The following is a 21712-nucleotide window of genomic DNA, read 5'->3' on the forward strand; positions in this document are numbered from 1 at the left end:
GTCTAGGGTTGTCGCTACATACTACATTGAAAAAACATTATCCAAGAAAGTAGAAAAAACAAAGTAGAAAATATAAAAGAAAATGAAGTAAATGGCAAAAACATGATTTTAAACGAGGTAACGGGATGTTTTGTTCAAACTGGCCCATAAATCAGATTTTTGCCAAATATTTAACAAATAAGATTTAAAAATCTGATGGGGGCTTCAACTCAAATACACGCTGAAAATGACTAGCCGGTTAATCTGTTCATTTAAACTTTTTATACCACACAGCAATTGGTAAACAATCCATCCGATTTTTCTCTGCCATCAGGATCAAAAGATACCTACATCTTATAGAGGTCATTGAAAAAAATGTCATAGCGACACGGAAACAACAGACTTTGATGCCTACTCAGTTGATGAATCAACAGATTTCAAGACATTCTCATAAGTCATTACGACGAATATGAACAACGTGCCTTCGAATCTTCGGCTGAGGAAAACGAAAAAACAGTATCTGATCCGCTTTAAATTAATAAAGGTGAAGAAGTCACTTTCGTTTTAGTAAAGTTTATCACTGTTGATACGCAAAATGACAAATATTATGTCGGTTAAGTAATCAGCGCATCAACTACCACAATTTTAATATTGTTATGTCATTTGTAAGACGCAAACGTAATGGAGCTTTGTGTGATCTCAAGTTGAGGATATTGCTGATGTATTTGATTGGAATATAGTGAAATCTTTAGCTGAAACTGTAATCTTGCGTCAAGGTTTTCATAAATTCAATTTTAATCTTCAAAACTGCAAGATTGAGTCATTTCTGTGAGTAAATTAAAAATTGTTTTACAAAAACCTATTTTAATTTTTACCATTCAAAAATAATGTAAGAATATCCGACCACATTTTAGAAAGTTTTATTTATTAAATTTGTCAGCTTTTTGTGAAATTAAAAAGACTTATTTTTTATCTTAAATGTTTTTTTGTATAAATATTTTTAACAGTCTAAAGATTCTTCTTATGAATAAAACGTACAAAACATTATGAATTCTGTACATAAAATACTATTTTTAAGTATAGGTAATCTAGCAAATAATTGCACTGCTGTACAAAAAAAATAAAGATCGTTTTTTTTTTCTACATTCACATTTTAAAAAAAATCGTTTTGGGGGCAAGCTCCCTTAATTACGAAAATCGCATCAGAACTGAAATGGGTTGTAAAAAAAAAATGGCTTATTCACAGTCAAACACGAACAAATTAAAAGGATTAGAGATAAACTCCTTTGGTTTTGTTAAAAATCCAATTATGTGCCAACCCTGGCCCACAAATCCACATTGTATAGAAAAATTGAAGAAATAGTTGACAATTTTGCCCACCGGTTTTCTTCATTGATTTTATTATGGTGATGCCTCGATGATGCTATTGTTTAAACATAAACAATTTTTTTCGCCCAAAAAGTAGTAAAAAACCGTATGATAAGGATGATAAAACAAAAAAATAACAGTTAATAACCAAGTGGGCAAAATTGTCAACAAGTGGAGATAATTTTGCCCAGCATGTTTTGTCTTCTAAAATTGCATAAATAAAAGAAAAGCAAACGTTTTGTACTTGTAAAAATGCTCAGAATAATTAGTATCACTATTAAAAAAAATGGATAGGAGTAGTCCTATATAAAAAAAAAGATATTTTTAAAGTTTGTTAAAACTGGGCAAAATTGACACGTTTGACCTTAGAGTATATACATAATATACTTTAAGCGTTTGACGGTATTTGTTTTGTTTTCAACTTGAATACATTTTTTCAGACTCAAACATCCACCTGTTGTTTATTTTTCGAAGTTAAATTGTGATTTTTAGATTAACATACAAGTAGAGAGAAATTTAAACGATAGATGTCACTTTGTCAAGCAAATGTAGGCCTTTCAAAATTTAACATAACGGCGTATTTTACTTACTAAGTTCTCTTTTTTTCTAAATTTTTTTGAGCGCAACGATATCTTTATTTATTTACTGTTCATTTACATTAAACCAACATATAATAATAATTCATTCAATTCATGTATCAGCTTATTTGCTATGACCGGAGTAATTTTTACAAAAACGTTACTGAATAATGTATATTGCAAGACATACCTACATAAACATTTGGAAATAAAGTTAAACATTTTTTTATATCCGCCTTCCCTCGTTTGCAAGTGATGTTGGCTCTTTAAAACAATATACGCCTTTTTAAATTTGAAAAACTTTAAAAACGCAGGAATTATAAGTGAAACTCTAGATTCCCGAATTGAATCAATTTAAATAGTCGAACAATATTGGAAACAGTAAATTGATTATCGTTAGAATAATGTTTTTATCTATACATAATGTTGGTAAAGCATAGGAATTTTACATAGTTAAACATGTTATTTCAGAATATGATCGTTTTTTGTTAGTAGTTTGCGGGTAATAAATTTATGCTGTTCAACTTTTAAGGTAGGTACCTGCAGTCTATGTTTTATTTTACAAAACATTCGAATCTGTCCATTAATAATTGATATACATCTGCAAACATGTCTCAAGTTAGTATTTCTATTTATTATCTTCGTAAAACAAGTATAATCCTTCTCCAAAACATTTTTATTGCTTATTTTATAATAAAATGTCTAAAATATTATTTTAAAAATAGTAATTATTGTTACCAAAAATACACATTTTGGTATTTTTTGTTCAACCAAAAAAGTTTTACAATAGTTTTTGTATTATTATTATTATTTGATATAAACCTACATTTATTTAAAACGGTCAAAATATAACATAAAAAAATATATTCATTATGTTTCTAACTCTTTAATGGCATGAAATAAAATCCTCGTATTTATCATAAAATAATATTGTTTTGTCGAATTTTGGAAGTTATAATGCTTTCTCTCTTTGGCGCATTGAATTTGTCCGAGCAAAATAGACAAAGTATAGTTCTCATCTTTTTCTTATAACCTGCTTCCTTCGTACAGAATAAAGGTGATGATTGTATTGCACCTACTCAATAAAGTGATTTCATTTCTATAGTACGGCGCAGCAATAGTTAATATTAATTTACCTCTTTTGTGAGTCAGGTTGTCATACAGTTGTCTCAGAATCATCTACCCGTAGCAATGTTGCCGGATTTTTCTTTGTTGCTACTTCAAACACCGTAAACTAAAATGGCAGTCAGTTATTTTGCAGCTGTTGGCGCGCGCTTATCTTGACTGCACTCCGGTGCTTAAATCATCGTGTGTTTAATTTACTAAATAATATAGTGAAGTTGCTGTTTTTAAACAGCGTGTGTCTACTTTTAAAACATTTTTTACTGGTGGTTGGTGAATTGTGTTTGTTATCATGTTTACCATGGATCATAAGAGCGTCGTATATAATGCGGCTAGGGACGGAAATCTTAATCGACTAAAAGTAAGTAAATTAATCATTAACTCCGCGATTCGTCCTATTTTTGTCACCGATAGTGTGATTTTTTAATTTGTTCGTATATTTGAGAATTAAATGTTCCATTGTCGTTTTAAAAATCGTTACGAAACCACGAGTTATTTTTGGCACAAAGGTAAACAAAATATTCTACCATTTTTACAGTATTCAAGCTATGATTTGGGGTACAATTCGTGAAATAATGCGTGTAAATTAGCTTTACTTCATAAGATTATGACTTTATGTCGACTTTTTGTGATAATTGTGGTTATAATAACGGTTTCCCCAGAGGCGCGATCCAAAGAAGTCGCGTTGTCTTTTATGTCAAGTTGACGGCTTCATATTATAATATCGTAGAAAAGCTTAGAAAAATTGCTTTTACAATCTTATTTCAGCTGAAACATCCCTCCCTGTCTTATCAAATGAGTTTTATTTTATATGTAACTATCATTGATTACACACGACTTTGCGGCTACATGCAGCTTTGTTTTTCGTCCGTGTTTTTGCTATTAATTAGGTAGTATCTAACATACGAGTATGTATTTTATGTAGGCCTGCTGCCGACTCCCGTCATGCTTGTCGTGTGTATATACGACAATAATAATGTTTTGTATTTGTTTTTCATGAATAAAAAACCACGTAAAATTAAAAACAGATTTAAAATACATGCAGCAGGTTTTTATTTATTTATTTGCAATTATAATTTCACGAAATTGATGCATGATAATCAACTTTTAACCAATGGATAAACTATGAGCAAAATATGTCCAAAAAAATATTGGTATGTTAGTAATAGTAATATACGTAATTATGCCTTATCTAACGCGCGTCTAACCAGTAAACTGCGGTTTGATTATTTACTAACAATAAATTACAAAATATTATTTTAATACTTACACCTGTTTTAATGGGAAATATTTGCTTTATAATAAGTTAAATACGTTTTTATTTTTGACCCCTTTTTTAGAATTCTTCGCCAGTAACCGGGTTTTGTCATGACCGAAAAAATGCTTTAGTAGTTATTGGAATTGGGTTGTGGTCCTTCGGCTAGTGTCGCGGACTCGCGGATCAGAGGTCCGAGATTCGAACCCTGCTTTACCCCAATTATAGTCCTTAAAATATAGCTTGTTTAGAATGACAGCTGTCAAACTAATTTCATTAGGGACGGGAAATAACTGATCACTGATCAAATCGATTTTATCATTTATTTCATGCAATCATGAAACTCTGTTTCCGAAAATTGATATAAAAAACGCAAAAACAAGCCTATTATAGTGTTTAAATTTATTTCAACAGAGAGGGAAAACGTTTTTAGAAGGTAATATGGAAGTCTAGGCATTTACAGGGCTTACGACCTGTCATTGACTGGTTTAAGTGGCCACTTTACACACTGTGTAACATTCACCATTCTGTCCATGTTTGAACATCCAAATTTCCTCAACTCTTCCATCTGTTGACTTTTGTGAAGTAAAAGAGCTGAAACCTTTATCACGTGGGTGAGATTCATCCGTCTGAACCAAATCTACTAAGGCAACGCCTGAAAACAATTTTCCAATTTTTATACTTCTTCTAAATGCCTAGACTTCCATATTCCCTTCTAAAGACATTTTCCCTCTCTGTTGAAATAAATTTCAATATAAACAACTCCCTAGGGTGAAAATCCAGCCAGTCTGCAAGCTATTATAGTGTGTTTAACACAATTGTTCACCAAAAAAGAAGACATTTTCACTTTTTTCATGAACAACATCAAATGAATTATTTTTTTATTCGATCAATTTACATTGATCAATTTGTCCCATCTCTAACGTTTTTGCAAAATTAAACCTTGTAAGAACGTCGTTAATAATTAGGTTTATTTGAGTTTTTTTTAGTTTTAAAGCTGATATTATATATTTATGTTGATTTATGTGTCAAGCATTGTATTAAAAAAATAAATTAATACGCCAGATACGAATGATTTTTCGTGTGTCAATATAAATCACTCCTTTGACGTTACTACAAAGTTATGTCGTCACTTTTTCTGACAAACGACATTCTAATCAAGCTATATTTTAAGGACCATAGGTTCTCATTTTCTATAAGTGAGTTTTCTACAACTCGTTAAAAATGTCCGTGTGTATAAGAACGGAAATATTTATTTTTAACATATCTAACAAATCCAACGCACGCAGTATCACCCAAAAAAGAAACAAATTGATAACAGTGACCGTGAAAACCTTCGCGCCTATTTAATATCGAATAACTTTATTAAAATACAGTTCCCACCAAGAAATGTCAGTATGGAAGCTCAATCTATAGAGAAATATTTCGTTCTTATGATTTTCCCTAGTATTAATTTTAGGGCCTTTCGCTGTTTGTCGTAAATAACTGTTTGAATGTGGGAAACAATAACAACAACTTTGGACGATGTATGTATCGATAAACCGACGGAACCCACAACACTACCACGGAGCCACAACCCGTTTTTGGCGTTCGCTGGTTGGACAAGCAGTTGTAAATTTGTTATTAAAGTCAGGTCCCTAGGACGCGCACTCATTAGACTTTGGTATCCCACAGTTATTCCAATGTAAAAAAACATTTTTCTCCGTATCCAGGCGTATAAAGAATACAGCTCTGCGTGAAATAGAAAGAAATTGAGTGTTTTCGACTCGATGGCAACTCTCAGGTAAAAATCACGAAAAAATAAATCGAGGGGGGACAAGATCGCCTCGAAGGCGCGGCTTGTTAACCTACCATGGCAGGCTAACATATCAACCATGTTTGTGGTCTCGAGTTCGATTCCTGGCGGGGTCAGCATGAAATATTTTTTTAATAGTGGTCTTAGACTGCAACATTTCACTGTCCCTGGACATGCACCTAAAGCACAAGACTGATCACTTGACCTATATTATAAAAGTTGATCGAGACACGCAACATTTCGTCGTGACCGTAGGATAACGACGGATGTGCGAAAAATGCGACATGGACTTTCTTTTGTATTTGATCTTAAAATGGTTTTATATTCCTGATTTAAAAAAATGGAATGTATGTAAATCACCCAAGTATCAAATAATATACTTTTGTACTTATATTATCATATATACTTATCGAGTTGTGACAGTGTCAAAAAATAAATTAAAACGCATATTTAAAGTTAAAGAAAATCACATGCGTCGTTGTCCTACAATCATGACGATTTTGTGTTAAAAAAATATTTGTATTAAAATAAGTAAAACTCCCTTTTTACCAAACCATTGACCTGACTGCCTCCTAATTGGCGTTTAAGACGTTAGAGGCACTTAGAGGTCATCAAACCGGAAATATAAGTCACCATATACGGAGCTTGTCCTTATTCATTTGCCTTCAAAGTCGTACCGAATTTGAGCTTTATATTAAATCAGGAAGACCGAAGACCCGTACATTTTAGATGTCCGTGTTCAGTAAATTACGCTAGTCCAAAAAATAATAAATGCTGTATTTTATCGTCATAATAAAAATACAGATTAAAAAAAATTAAAAAAATATTCCGTTTTCATAAGTGTTTGAAAACGAAGTTGTTTTATATTTATTTTATTATAACGAATAACTACAAAGTTGCTTCAAATATAAATTTTACAAATTGAATACTGTAAATATTTATACAATTATTGTTTGTATTAGTATGCTTGCTAGAATATTTTATTTTAAAAAATTCTGTCACTCGCATACACACAAACTTATGAATTCATTAAAATATTAAAATTAAACACTATACTTATATAAATAAGGAATAAGAGTAAATATCATATTATTCACTCCACAAATGATTATTTTTAGATTTGATACAGGACTTGAATAGGTACTAACGGGGACGTATAAAACAGATCTAGATCATCACTGCATTGATTTGCAAATTGCTGTAAGCGAATTACCGGCAAATTTAATTAATAATTACTATGATGATAACAGAAGCGAATCGTCCATATAATCGATTATGCGCAGCTTACTATTATATTTAACTACCAATAATAATGTTTTTTAGTAGTTTTAACTATGGGAAAATAAATATAATAATTTATATTTATTATAAATTAACGTCACCGGATAGTGGAGGTGGGTTGCGCACGGATCGATGAGTGGATCAAGCCAAATATGTAAAATGTATGCACTGTTTATGAATTTTATTAATTAGTCTATATAAATTGGTTGTTTTTTATGAATATTTTTGTTTTTTATTTTGTTTATTATGTTAATTATAATTAGGTTAACTGGTTTAATTACATTTTTTTTATTGTTCTTATTTTGTTAATTTTTTTTACTTTGTTAAATATATTTCATGACTTTGTTAAATATTATTATCTTAGGCATGTTTCACATTTTTGTAAAATGTTTCCCTCGGCACGGAACACACCCCAGTGAGGGAACATTATGCTGTATAAAAAAAAATACAAACAATGGAAAAGTATAAATAAATAAATATCTTCCTGAAAAATAAATATAAACATCGGCGCACCCAGCGCCCAGCCCGTTCTCAGTAGGGGAAAGAAACTAGCCGATAACTGCAGCTTATTTCCTTATACAAAATGTATAATGTATTTTAACATCTCGAAACCCAGTAGGTATATTTTCCTTCCCAATCGCAGATTACAGATATTATTTTAAGCTTCTCTACTTGGAGAATAGCATTTCGATCATTTTTTCCCAAGGATCATTTTCCTTTGATAGTATTATGTTGACTTATGACACCAGTTCTTTCGTCCGCCCGGCTTAGTGGCGCTCCACTCGGTGCTGCGTCAATTTTTGGCTTTATTCATTTTTAGAAGGAAACGAAGCGGACGGTGACGGTCACGTGGCGGTGCAACATTTTCGTTGCAATATTATTGCGAATACCTCTAAAGAATATAATTGTTTTATTCAGAAAAACATATATATTAACGTTTCCCATTACGTAAAAGAAAAATCTATTTTTGTGTACATATTGGGGAGTGACATCTTACAATAATATGTTTATTTTATTTTTAATTAGTAAATATTTTCAGTATAAAATGTTAATTACAAAAAAAACTATACGGTGTTTTCAATCAGTGCTACACAAAAAAAACTAATATAATTATATTATTAAACCTATTTTTTAATATATTTAATTTTTTTTAACCTTTGCATATATGAACTGTATTAAAATAATGAAATATACCTACATATTTCGAGAAGTTAGTAATTGCTGTTTAAGTTTTAATTGCTGTTTAAATTATTTTAATTAAAAAAGTAGGTATTCCGTCTTCTGTTATCAGCAGGTGAAGCGGAGAAAAGTGGTTTTCACGTGAAACCAAAGAAGCAGTGTATATACTTTATTACTTATATGTATGTATGTACGTGCAGGTACAAAATACGAAAAAAAATATAGCTTACCTATTAAAAAAGTCACAGTTCGCCACTGTATGATAATGACTGTGAAACAAAAAAATCAGTCTGGTTGTATGTGGGACACGGAAATTTATAAAACTGTTTAGCTATGTGTATTGATTAGTTCAATTTGCAAAGTTCGTTGGCATTTATTACATTACACACTTAAATCTGCCGTCATAAGAAAGACGTTTCTACATAAAACGGAGAAAATAAATATTTTGTAACTCGGAGATTGAAAAATTCGCTGTGTGAAAAATACTACAAAAATTAAGTATGTATGTATTATGATTTGCCCTAACGGAATATATATATAAATTTTAATAAATTTTACGTTATATATTTAAAAATTTACATTTTCATCTTCTTTTTAGTAAAAAAAATACAAAAAAAAGTTATACTTCAATGAAAAGACGTTTCTAGCTAGAAACGCCCTTTTTTTATTTAGTAATCAAGTAAACGTCTTTATTTTTAGTGTTAATATGCCAATTGATTCTACTCGACTAAATAAAATAGACGTTACTGGCCATTTACTGTTTTTCAAACTAGTAACGCCGACCTAATAATAATAAATTAACTTCGAAATTACCAGCAGATCTTAAATTTAATTGAAAACGAGTAGGTACATTAATTTCAGATGTTTTTGAAAACGGAATAGAAGAAAACATAAGTTTTTCAATTAGTCTAATAATTATATAAGTCAGAACAGCTTTTTATATTTAGACTTTTTGCAGTTTAGTCTCATTTATTAGTGAAAATAATAGGGTTGTGGTTATTTTACGAAGATAATTCAAGTACCAGTAGATGCGTATTTTTTTCCTGATTCCGAATATGTATTTAACTCATTTTCGAAAAAAATGTTCGATGCGTCCTTCTTTCTTATGACGGCAGAAATACTCTGATAGGCAGGTCTTCCAATGAACAAAATGACTCGCCCGGAGTCTGTATTAAATGCCGCAGCCAAACTTATTTTCGAAATCCCTAAGTTAAGTCACTTCACACCACAACTTAGAGAATTACACTGGCTACATTTTTTACAGAGGGTGGAATACAAACTCTGTTGGCTTATGTATAAGCCACTCCACAATTTTTCTCCGGTGACATGGAATGCTCTTCCAGCAGAGGTGCGAAGCTGTGAGAGTGAAGTGAAGTTTCGCAAAAAAAATAAAACCCATTTGTCCTCTAAATCGTTTGAATAAATCCGTTGTATGTGATAACGAAATACATTGTTTTACTTAAATTACAAATTTAAAAGTTTCAAACAAAACAAACAAACAAACCATCACGCCGTTTCCCCGTAAGGGTAGGCAGAGAGGATAGAACGCCACAACACTCTATCTTTGCACACAGATCTCGCTTCCTCTACATTCATACATCTTCTCATGCACGCGCGCCGATTATTCCGACTTTTGACATGTCCATCTTTAAGTATTTGTTGGATTTGGTCATGCCATGTCTTTCTCGGTCTTCCTCTATTTCTGCATCCATCAACATTCGCATTGTAAATATTCTTAGCCGTTCTCTCGCTGTCCATTCGTTCTACATGTCCAAACCAGCGCAGAGCTCCTTTCTTGATTTTGTCGATAATGCTTGTCTCAGCCTTACATAATGTACGGATCTCAACATTTGTGCATCTATCGTACATAGTTTTACCACACATTCGCCTGAGAGATCGCATTTCGACAGCATTCAGCTTACTTTCATCCCTGTTTTTCCAAGTCCATACTTCGCTCCCATACATCAGGGATGGGACCAATTAATCTTTAAAGCTTATCACTTTGTAAAGCGCCCTTGAGGTATTATATTACGAAAATGGAGTTATAAAGGTTATCCATAATAATAATAAAATAATATTACTAATAATATAATGAACTGTTTGAAGTAAATATGAATAAAAAAAACATTACCACGTATATGTGTTTGTATGTGCTTATAAAATGGTTAAATATGTATTTTTTTGACATGGACCCTCTACAAACACATTATATCTGACATCAGCCATTTTGGCCACAGTATGTCTATAGTCTGTGATAAAAATAATAATTAAATATTAGACTATAATTATGATTTTAGGTTTTTTTACCTCCAGGAAAATCTTTGTAGGTACTTACACTTAATTATTACTAAAATGTTAATTTTTATTTTCTCACGATAGTAGTAGTACTTTTTGATCCAGAGAATTTCAATCAAATCAGAAAGATTACAAAAACACTTTATTGGTGTCCCTTTATTACTACACCACGACGCTTCGAATAATTTTATCATTGATTAATTTTCGATGGTCTTGATATTCAGATTCGATCACTATTAGATTATATGTAAGCAGTTGAAGTAGTTTTAAAAAATCATTGTATAAATAATCATGCAATGTCAAGACCTTAGCTGTCAGTTTTTCCGTTTCTATAAATTATAGTGTAATTGATTAAATGCCACTGAGAAACTCCTAACAGCATAACTTCCCATAAACCGCATGAAAATGTTAATAATTATAACCATATTTATTTGCTTAAGTTTATAGTTTTTTCTAATCATCTCAGATTATGTTTAAGTAATGAAATTTCAATTAATTATTTTTTCAGCGGATCTTTAGTACGTACTAATTTCGTATTTTGATTTGTTACCAAAATTGATGAAAACACAGCGTTTCGGTTACGGTACCGAGTAGGCACGTAAAATTAATGTGTTTAAAGCCAAATATATTCCTTCGTAATTGAGTTAACCCTTAACAGGGAAAGGATTACCTATATTGTTAAACTTTTATCTAATGAAGGTATGGGGATAATTTAATCATTAGTTTTCGGTTGGTAATGACAATGACAGATACCAAATTATTTTGGGAATAACCGATTCACCATATTCTCAAATTCCAATCAGTTTACTGTCTGGGTCAGTTATAAAACCAAATTATATTAAGTGATTATTCACTCTAATAGTATATAATATAATCTTAACCCTGTATCGTTTATGTTACTATGTTGCAATTATGTTTAATACTATTTCAGATAAGTACGTTACATTTTTTAAATACATTTAATATGCTAAATAGACAGAACAATGCGATGTCCAAATGCGCGCATCTTGCACCATTAAAAAAACATGCATACATTTAATTTTATTTAGGATAATTTATATAGCGCCATTTTTGTGAAAATCACTTCAAGGGTGCGGTACAATAATTATCCTAACACGCCTTGCAGCTACAGAGCGCATAGGCGGTTGGGATTCTAGTTCCCCATTTCCATTAATAATAAAGGAGCTGTAAAGTAGCTACTTCAACCTAGTAAATTCCTAGACTTCCATATTTCGTTCTCAAATTTTTTTTCCCTCCCTGTCGCAACAAATTTAGATCTAAATAACTTCATAGGGAAGAAATCTAGCCTGTCTGCAAGAATTTTTTTTTCTTTGTATGGGAGTAGCATATTTTTTTACCTTGTTTATGATATACAAGGTTTATATTTCAACAAGTGGACTTTTATGCGTTTATTAATCTTAAAATTTAACTGAAAATGTTGGTAACCGAAAGGATATTCTAAAGTGGGCCAATCTGGAACTTCTCAGCATTTGCTCTTGCGGAGAGGAAACCATTCAAAACTCTTCAGGAGAAGCCGGCCCGTTGGCAGTAGTCAACAGGCCTTCCGGTTCACTAGAAGAGTGTTCGGCATTTTGTGCCCTACTTTGGTTTATTTTACCAATGTCCTGCACTAGCTTGACCATGTATGATACTCCCTCTCGTGCGAATTCTTTATGGACCATTACCGATGGGGTGTCGCATAGGTCTTCACCCAGGCTTCTGCATCGCGCCTCCATCTGCTGTCTCTGAAAGCTGAAAAAGGGGCAATACATCAACAGGTGAGGGGGACATCTTGAGGAGTTACATCGTCGCATGGGCAGCTGTCAAAGTCTGCAAGCCTTTGGAAAAACTCAAAAACATTGTTATGTTGTAAACGATTCACCGTTCTTGAAGGTGTTTTTTGCTCAAGCGAAAGCGTCCCATGGTCAGTAAATAAACAAGTATATCTTAACCAGGTTTGAATTATATTTTGTATCAAATCATGAAAACATGATTTACTGAAATACTTCATTATATTAATATAATTTAACTACGTTAAAAATACTTCACAAGCCACTTTTTTATTTTACTATCGTCAGTCTTCAGAAATTCACTCAGAAAATAGAAAACGGTCTCTTTTTTCTTCCCCATTTTTGTTGATCCTTAATTATTTCCAGAGCAGAAAGGGTTAGGTCTCCACCATTTTTCCAACAAACAAAGCATCGCACGCAGAGCCTTCGGTATCGCTTATTTCCTTCATGGATACATTGGATACCGACCTTTCCATTCATAAAATAATAATATTTCTCTTTACAATGATGCGATAAAATATTTACTACCACCTCGGCCAAGGTATTCACTAAAGAATTCCGCTATTTTCCAATACCTGTCAAATTCCCATTAGGTTACTAGACTTTTTTTGTGACGTTTAAAATAAAAATCCGTGGGTTTTTAAAGGGTACTAATACAATTTATATTAAACCTCCGGCAGGTATAATTTCTTTGTTAGCTTTATGTGCAAAGGGGTCACATGTTCTGTGGAAAAACAGTAAAGGTCTTTGTATCTTTAGCTACCCACCTGTATGCGTAATCGCACCTTTTTCCTATTTCACTATTTAACATTAACCCTTTGACTACTAAGCAATTGTCGAGAATCTAATAAAAAATCCTAACATTGAAATATTTTTCTGTGTTATCAAATACATTGTTTTCGAAACACACTACTATGTACTATTTCAAAAAATAACAATGCGTTATGGAAGTGTCCAAGCAAAAAAAATACTAACTATTTTTTACACTTCACAAACGTTCTAATTGACAATCATTTGATTCCATCGTAAATTATTTATATGTATAATGCTCTTTGCTTATTTGTTTATATTCTTAATGACTGGGTCTTCCGGTGAAATACGGACCTCTTTAGATAATAGTTATTATATTATTTTAAAGGTAATTTATTGAATTAGTATTCATAACTAAATTTATCCGCACTTACGTAATTATCGGGTTTAATAGCGGGCGGGAAATACACAAAAAGGTTTTTTTTTATCAATGAGAATTTCAACATCCCTTTTTTCTATTTTTTTTTATTCCCTGCTATTATATCAAATCTAGGTAGTCAAATATGACAAAGAGCATCTTAAAAAAAATTACCTTTAAAAAAAATGAATAAGTACTCAAGTTTCCATAATAATTTCGCGGTCTTCGAAAAATGCCTTTTTTCACTTTTTTCTTTAAGCAATTACAATATTGCTGATTATCTTTTTTGTATTGTATTCTTTGGAATTATATTATTTATTACTTATACCTTTTTTTCTAGAGTGTTATTCTATTGCATCACATGTCATTATAATTTAATCTAATTAATTTTACTATGTATTTTTATTGTTATTTATTGTGGCTTGACACGGGCATAGCCTAAAAAGCCTTAATAAGTTCATTAATATTTAAACTAGTGTAATTTTGAATGAATAAATAAACAAATAAATGACAGGCAAAAGTTCTTACTAGTACACCATGATGCAGACTATGCGATTTCCTTTAACATATTTTTTATCTGATAGTACCTAGCCGCTTAATAAATATTTTAAAATAAATTAATATACCAACCGAAAAATCAATTCACCCTAATTTTACCGTGTGTGGATTTAATATTAAAACTATTAATATTTGGCTGATTTATACAGCGCCATTTTTGTGAAAAATCACCTCAAGGGCGCTTTACAATTGTTTACGTAAACTTACATTCCTCGGATTTGTACTTTGTTCCACGCTTGTGAAATCGGCCTTTGTCTAATAGATTTTCTCAAAAAGTCATTTTGCAATATTGTTTTTATGCGTCTTATCACAAGTTTATCGTCACAGATAAACGTTACTTTATTCCTACGAAAAATTTATATTTCATTGTTAATTCTTTTGCTGATAGTTCTTTTGTCATTCGCGAATGATTTGTAATGACCCGTCTTATTCGTAAATTATTGTACGTTTGATATCTTATAATACCGAACTGTTATATTTATTACGGAATTAGAACGTGACCAATGGTTACCCATTACGGAGAAACATCAGGGGGCATTAACCTTTGGCGGTCATCCGAACAATCTATTCACATTAGTAACTGACCGCAGGAAACTATTTTTTCGAAAGAAATACAAAATCAACGCATCATTTGTTTTTTTAATCTGTAATGGTGAATTACAGCACAGAACACCCAGAAAATTATTATTTGATAATTATTTAATAATTATTGTGATCTCACCGGGAATCAAACCCGGAACCTCTGTGCGTAAGAAGAGTCATTACGGTGCTAACCTTATTTCTATGGCCCAAATCAGAAGGCCGTACAGATTCACACAACATCGTAAAATTACTTAGGGTGGATTTTTAAAAATTGTATTTTTATTAATTTATTAAGTGGCAGGCAAACACACTAACCAGTACATCATGAGGCTGATTAATCTCCACTTGATTTCCGTGGTGTAATGGTTGGCGCGTTTGCCTACCGTGCTTTTACTTACTAAACTATTTCTTAGTCCCTGGACTGGCATCTGAAGCGAAAGGCTGATGATCATACTTTCATGCAGTGGCGGCTGAAGGGGTTAAAAATGGGGGATAATTGTTTTTACTAAATAGGTACATTTGTATTTCACAAAATTTTTGTACAATTTTTTTTTTTGAAAAATACATAAATATATCTAGTTACACAATTTGGCTCATAAAGTTTCTAAAAAATGTCTTAATTCGCACTAGCGTCGAAAAATATATTTCACTCTTAACTGTCATCATCGCAATTCCACAAATAAAATTACTAGTACATTTGAAAAACAAATAAATTACTAAAAATGTTTATAATTTAAATTTTACGAGTCAATATGAGTTTAGTGCAAACAAAACAGGACCCTAACAAACACAAGGTTATTGGAGATGTGCAAGAAACAATATATAATCATAATATTAACTTTAAAGCTCATTTAAATCTTGTAAAAAGGGACGAGAAAATATAAACTTATGATAATCCGTTCCATTAAGAATTCGTCCTTTGTAAGCTTAGGTATGTAAAAAACATAGGAATTCATTTATCATCGTATCTCTTCCAGTCTAGACCAATGCCAATATTATTATTATCAATCTTATTCTGATCTTCCTTGTTTCACATTGTTATCTCTACCGGGACAATGCCTGTGTTCGAATTAATTTTGGGCAAAATGTTCCGATGTTCATGTACGCACGGGACGTTTCATCTCTTTCTTTCTCGTGAGAAAATCTAGAGATAAGACATTAATTAGCTTTGGGACAGTTACAAAAATGACCCGTGCATTCGACATAACATGAATATTTGACGGCGCACGTGCTTAATAGTATTCTAAATGGCATCTAAAAAAACGATTTATAGGTCCTTATTTGAATGAATGATTTTTTTGAAAAATATTATAAAACCTAATTGCATTATATTATATACTTTCTTTATAATGTATTTTAAGTTAATTATTGTAATTTGGTGGCAAATTTTGGGGGGTCATTGAGCCAATGGACAAGGGAAAGCCGCCACTGCCTTCGTGTTACAAAAAAACTATAAAGATACACTGCGATTGATTGGTGTAATAAAGCAGCGCCCTTTGCACCATTAGATGCGGAAAGGGAATGATGATGATGACCTTGAGAGTGGCCTCTAAATAAATAAAAATGATAAAAATGATGAGCACCAAAAGTGCAACAAAATGGTAAAGGTTATATGTCTGCGGGCATTATCCTTGGCTCTACCCGACCGAGTTTATCCAGGGTATGCTTGGCTACAACAGTTTAGAGACTAGAAGGAATGTGTATTTGACTACACATTTTTATCAATTGTTGCGCGGTATGATCGATAATTCTGAAATTATGATGAGCATTGGTTTGTATGTTCCTGATAATTACCAAAGACAGCGTCAGCATAGATTGTTTCATATTCCGATATTCAGGACTAAGCTGCCTATGGTTATGCCTGTTGGAAGGGCTACCGCTGAACAACATCGCTCTTGATATTGATCTGTTCCATGTATCCGAAGGGGATTTCCGGAGCAGGATTCTTCTACTACTTTGACACGAGTCCCTTTCGTGTATTTTTTTTTCTTTTTTATAATATGTACGTATTAAATATATTTTTGTAATGTAAATGTTATATTTAAAATATTTATTTTAAATATAACATTTAAAATAAAATTCATTTCAATTGAATTGAATTGAATGTCATTAGAAAGAAAAATTCTGCTTTACAAGATGTTGTGTTTGCTTTTACGTTATTTGTATTATTATTTTTTATTACAAGACTCAAAATAGAATATCAAGTAGAAGAAAGTAAGCATTTTCGACACCTTTGTTCGCGTTCAATCGAGGGAGATAAATCAAATAAAGAGAATACATTATTGACTAGTTTATCGTATAATAATGTAGAAGAATCATCGGAGTCAGTATTAAATAAGGACTGAAATTCCTCATTGGTTTAAAGCCACTGGTTTTATTTTCTCTAAGCCTGCGAGGGGGAACATTGCATTGAGAGGAATTAATTGCACTGGGATATCAATGAAACTATTGAGCATTTTATAGCAGCTGACATTGGTTTTTGGTTTCGCGGGTCAATGTTTATAACAAGTTCAAAATACAATTTATTAACAACAGCCTTATTTCAAACCTAGCAATTGAATTGGCTCTCAAAACGTGTTTTTATTTCCTAAAATCAAGAACGGTGGTTTGTTGAATACGTTCAATTCCAGTGTTTTATTGTACTAATTTAGTACGCAATCGAATATAATTTAATCGTAAATAATTATACAAACTTTGTATTGATTATTTGTCCTTAAATATGTTTGATCAATAATTTTAATAATATTTTTGATGTTTGAAGCACTTACTTTGTGGAACATTAATATTTAATGTATTAAAATAAAATAAAATCACTTTGTTTTTATGTACCACTTATATTTTTTATAATTTGACAACCTGTAAATGGGTCGAAATTATATTGAATTTAAGGAAAGAATCTGATTGAGATCCACAAAAACAAATGCTGTTTGTAAACATTCAAAAATAAACTTTTTTATACACAAAAAAACAACATCTTTCCATTTTTTAAAAATGCATTCTACTCGAATGCAACCTGGTAGATGAATAAAACGTTTATGCTCCTTACTTCTTTTTTACATATTAGATTGAAGATTTTAATATCTACGAACACGCACAGCGCAAAGATCTGTATTTCTCTGAAAACCGCGCGTAAATTGGTTAAGCTGTTTAGGAAGAGTTCAGTGACATCACACGTACAGAGGAATTATATATATAAAGATTAGTACATACACACAATTAAAGTGTTATAATAAACAAAATTTACAATAATTCAAATTACAATACAGTACTACTGTAGTTTTGTACCAATAGCTACAGGCTTGGTAGCTGCCTGTATAAAAACGCTGGATTACTGGCAGAGGTGGAGAAGTGAGCAGGGGTGGAGAAGTGAAGTGCCCGATTATCAAAAGAGTACTGTATTTCAATATTTTGAAAAAAGTGTAAGTATGCAGGTGATACAGCCAATTAAGATAATTAATGGTCTTTGTTTATGTGTGCGTGACGTGACAAAAAGTTTTCAAATTAAATTATTCTTGTGGTCGTGCCAACACAAACGAAATTTGTATGCATATACTCGGTTCACCGACAGGCACTACCACATTAATATAGGCCATTAAACATTCGAATGCACTGAACGTAGGTATTAAAACCCCGTATTCTCACGCTTCTCACATATTATTTAGAATGCTTTTATTTAATTATTTATAAACGAATTGAAGGAGATTGCTGCTAGACATTGCATAGATTTATATAAAGTACTATTAAGCGTGTTGTTAAATATTTCAGTTTATGTAATAAATCGTATTTGTAGTCATTGAGGTATTTATTATTTATTTATACTTTTTCATTGTTTGTATTCTTTTTTTTTTATTCATAATAATGTTCCCTCACTGGGGTGTCCCGTGCCGAGGGAAACATTTTACAAAATGTGAAACATGCCTAAGATTAGCTATTTCACGAAGTTAACATAATAATAATTTTTTTTTAAAAACGTAATTAATCCAATTAACCTAATTATCATTAACATAATAAAAATAAAAAACTAAAATATTCATAAAAAACATAACCAATTTATATATACCAATAGAAAAAAAATCATAAACAGTGCGCACATTTGACCTATTTGGCTTGATCCACTCATCGATCCGTGCGCAACCCACCTCCACTATCCATTTTTTAATACCAATTTTATATTGTGAGAACTTACTAATTGTCTTTATGGATAATGGAAGTAGATTGTACACTTTAACCGAGTAGTAGGCCAATCCTATTTGACCGAAGGTTGTATTTATTTTATAACTAAAGTAAGCATGAGCGTTCGAAATATGGTCCCTCAACCTGCGGCCAATTGGTATATGTTTGATAGAACGGACTTTAGTTTGTTGCGAGCAGTCCCCGGCTACTTCTGAACTTTTTTCTCCTCGCAATTACTAAAATGCCTATATGCACGCTAAGATACTGCACAAATCCATCTGGAAAAGCGATGGTATAACTTTTCACCGGTAAGTTATGTTTTTATCGTAATCGTTACTTGTTTAAAATAGCTATTTAAATGTGAAAAAAACGTGTTATTAATATGTTACCAGTTAGTCATCATTCGTGAGTAATCTCTTGTCTCTGTCCTGATCAGTTAGTCGGGCGTACAGTGAAACGGAAAAAAGGTGACGCGTATGCGGAAGGGAGCGACGTACTGAATAGAACTTACAGTAGACCGATGTAAACAGTCCGTTCTTTTTACTGTACCACGTGTTTGGCTTGCCAAAGTCGACGTGATATGATGTAACGACACTTGCTCCGTCCGCTGGTCAATACTTTGGGGACGACTTTAACCGAGTAGTAGGCCAATCCTATTTGACCGAAGGTTGTATTTATTTTATAACTAAAGTAAGCATGAGCGTTCGAAATATGGTCCCTCAACCTGCGGCCAATTGGTATATGTTTGATAGAACGGACTTTAGTTTGTTGCGAGCAGTCCCCGGCTACTTCTGAACTTTTTTCTCCTCGCAATTACTAAAATGCCTATATGCACGCTAAGATACTGCACAAATCCATCTGGAAAAGCGATGGTATAACTTTTCACCGGTAAGTTATGTTTTTATCGTAATCGTTACTTGTTTAAAATAGCTATTTAAATGTGAAAAAAACGTGTTATTAATATGTTACCAGTTAGTCATCATTCGTGAGTAATCTCTTGTCTCTGTCCTGATCAGTTAGTCGGGCGTACAGTGAAACGGAAAAAAGGTGACGCGTATGCGGAAGGGAGCGACGTACTGAATAGAACTTACAGTAGACCGATGTAAACAGTCCGTTCTTTTTACTGTACCACGTGTTTGGCTTGCCAAAGTCGACGTGATATGATGTAACGACACTTGCTCCGTCCGCTGGTCAATACTTTGGGGACGACTTTTTAGCTTAGAGTGTCATCTATATATATTTTATCTCAATGTTTGTAGTATTCTTTCTTTAATAATATGCTGCTTCCACTGTCTATTATGTTGTATCCCAACTCAACACAGAGCTCTTGGCCTTATAGAGTTAAAGATACGTTATTTTTTAAATATGTATCTTTATATGAATAAATATTTTTTTTTTTTTTTTTTCATTGTTAATTGATTTATGGATTATTCAAATCCGGATTTTTTCGCAATTTCGCCCGTTCTAATATTTTACGTATTTTGACTTACAATGAAAGCATCCACCCCTTTTCCGAAACTGTTCATAAAGACTTATGTCTTTCTTCAGTTTCGCATATCAATATATATTTTTTTAAACTAATCAAGCGAAAAAATAATATTTATTTACAATCAAACGTATTTTGACTTATATAAATATGAACGAAATAAATTTTAATTCCCTGGTGAGGAAATCCAGCCAGTCTGCAAGCATTTGGACATACTTAAACATCGTTGAATTGCTACCTGGTAAAAGAAGTATAAAAATTGGAAAATTGTTTTCGGGCGTTGCCTAGTAGGTGTTTTTGTTCAGCCGGATGAATCTCATCCACGTGATAAAGGTTTCAGCGCTTTTACTTCACAAAAGTCAACAGACGGAAGAGTTGAGTAAATGTGGATGTTCAAACATAGGCAGAATGGTGAATGTTACACAGTGTGTAAAGTGGCCACTTAAACCAGCCAATGACAGGTCATAAGCCCTGTAAATGCCTAGACTTCCATATTGCCTTCTCAAAAATGTTTTCCCTCTCTGTTGTAATAAATTTAAAAACGCGTGTGTTCACATCAATTTATTCATTGGGTTTGAAATAAGGTCAGATATCAGATTCCGCTATTTGCCATCAAAATCAATCAGCCTTGGTCGAAATTTCGTCTCGCATTATCACCTATCAATCACTGAGCAACATTTTCCGTTGCATTTGGGTGCCGGACCATTGCTGCAACACGTAGGTACGTCACTTCAGTATCTCCATCTACTCTATGCTCAGTATATCGATACTCGGCTGTGAGTGGCCCGCTTTAGTAAGCCTTCTCCTGCGCGAGCCTTGACATTTATTTCAAAATAATATATCGTAATAAAATCAAGCATGTTTCACAAGTGGCCCGCTTTGCTAGTAGATCATGTTTCGTATCGGTCCGAGACTAACTTAACTTGTTTATTGCTTCGAAATTCTTGTATTTTTTTAAAAGCGTTTACAGGTTTCCCCACCCTTCTGTGGACGGTTGTGAATTTGCGATGGTTACTAAGAAACGTGCTTTTAATTACTCTTAGGTGGATGTAAATAAATCATATATGTACCTTAGACTCCTTAAAGGAAAACACGGGAATCCT

General features: G+C 32.2%; 1 protein-coding gene across 1 annotated transcript in view; it reads left to right on the top strand.

The window, feature by feature from the left end:
• The first annotated feature begins 3170 nt into the window (after positions 1-3170).
• LOC148272168 (protein fem-1 homolog CG6966) overlaps positions 3171-21712 on the top strand; it is a 219742-nt gene continuing 201200 nt past the window's right edge. The window contains exon 1 of the mRNA XM_088240421.1: positions 3171-3408. Coding sequence (XP_088096547.1) covers positions 3340-3408 — 69 coding nt within the window. The 5' untranslated portion in view covers positions 3171-3339. The remainder of the gene's footprint in view (positions 3409-21712) is intronic.

This window comes from Micrasema longulum, unplaced genomic scaffold, assembly GCF_059751315.1.
Source record: "Micrasema longulum isolate JH-2025_06_02 unplaced genomic scaffold, ASM5975131v1 h1tg002448l, whole genome shotgun sequence".
NCBI lineage: Eukaryota > Metazoa > Arthropoda > Insecta > Trichoptera > Brachycentridae > Micrasema > Micrasema longulum.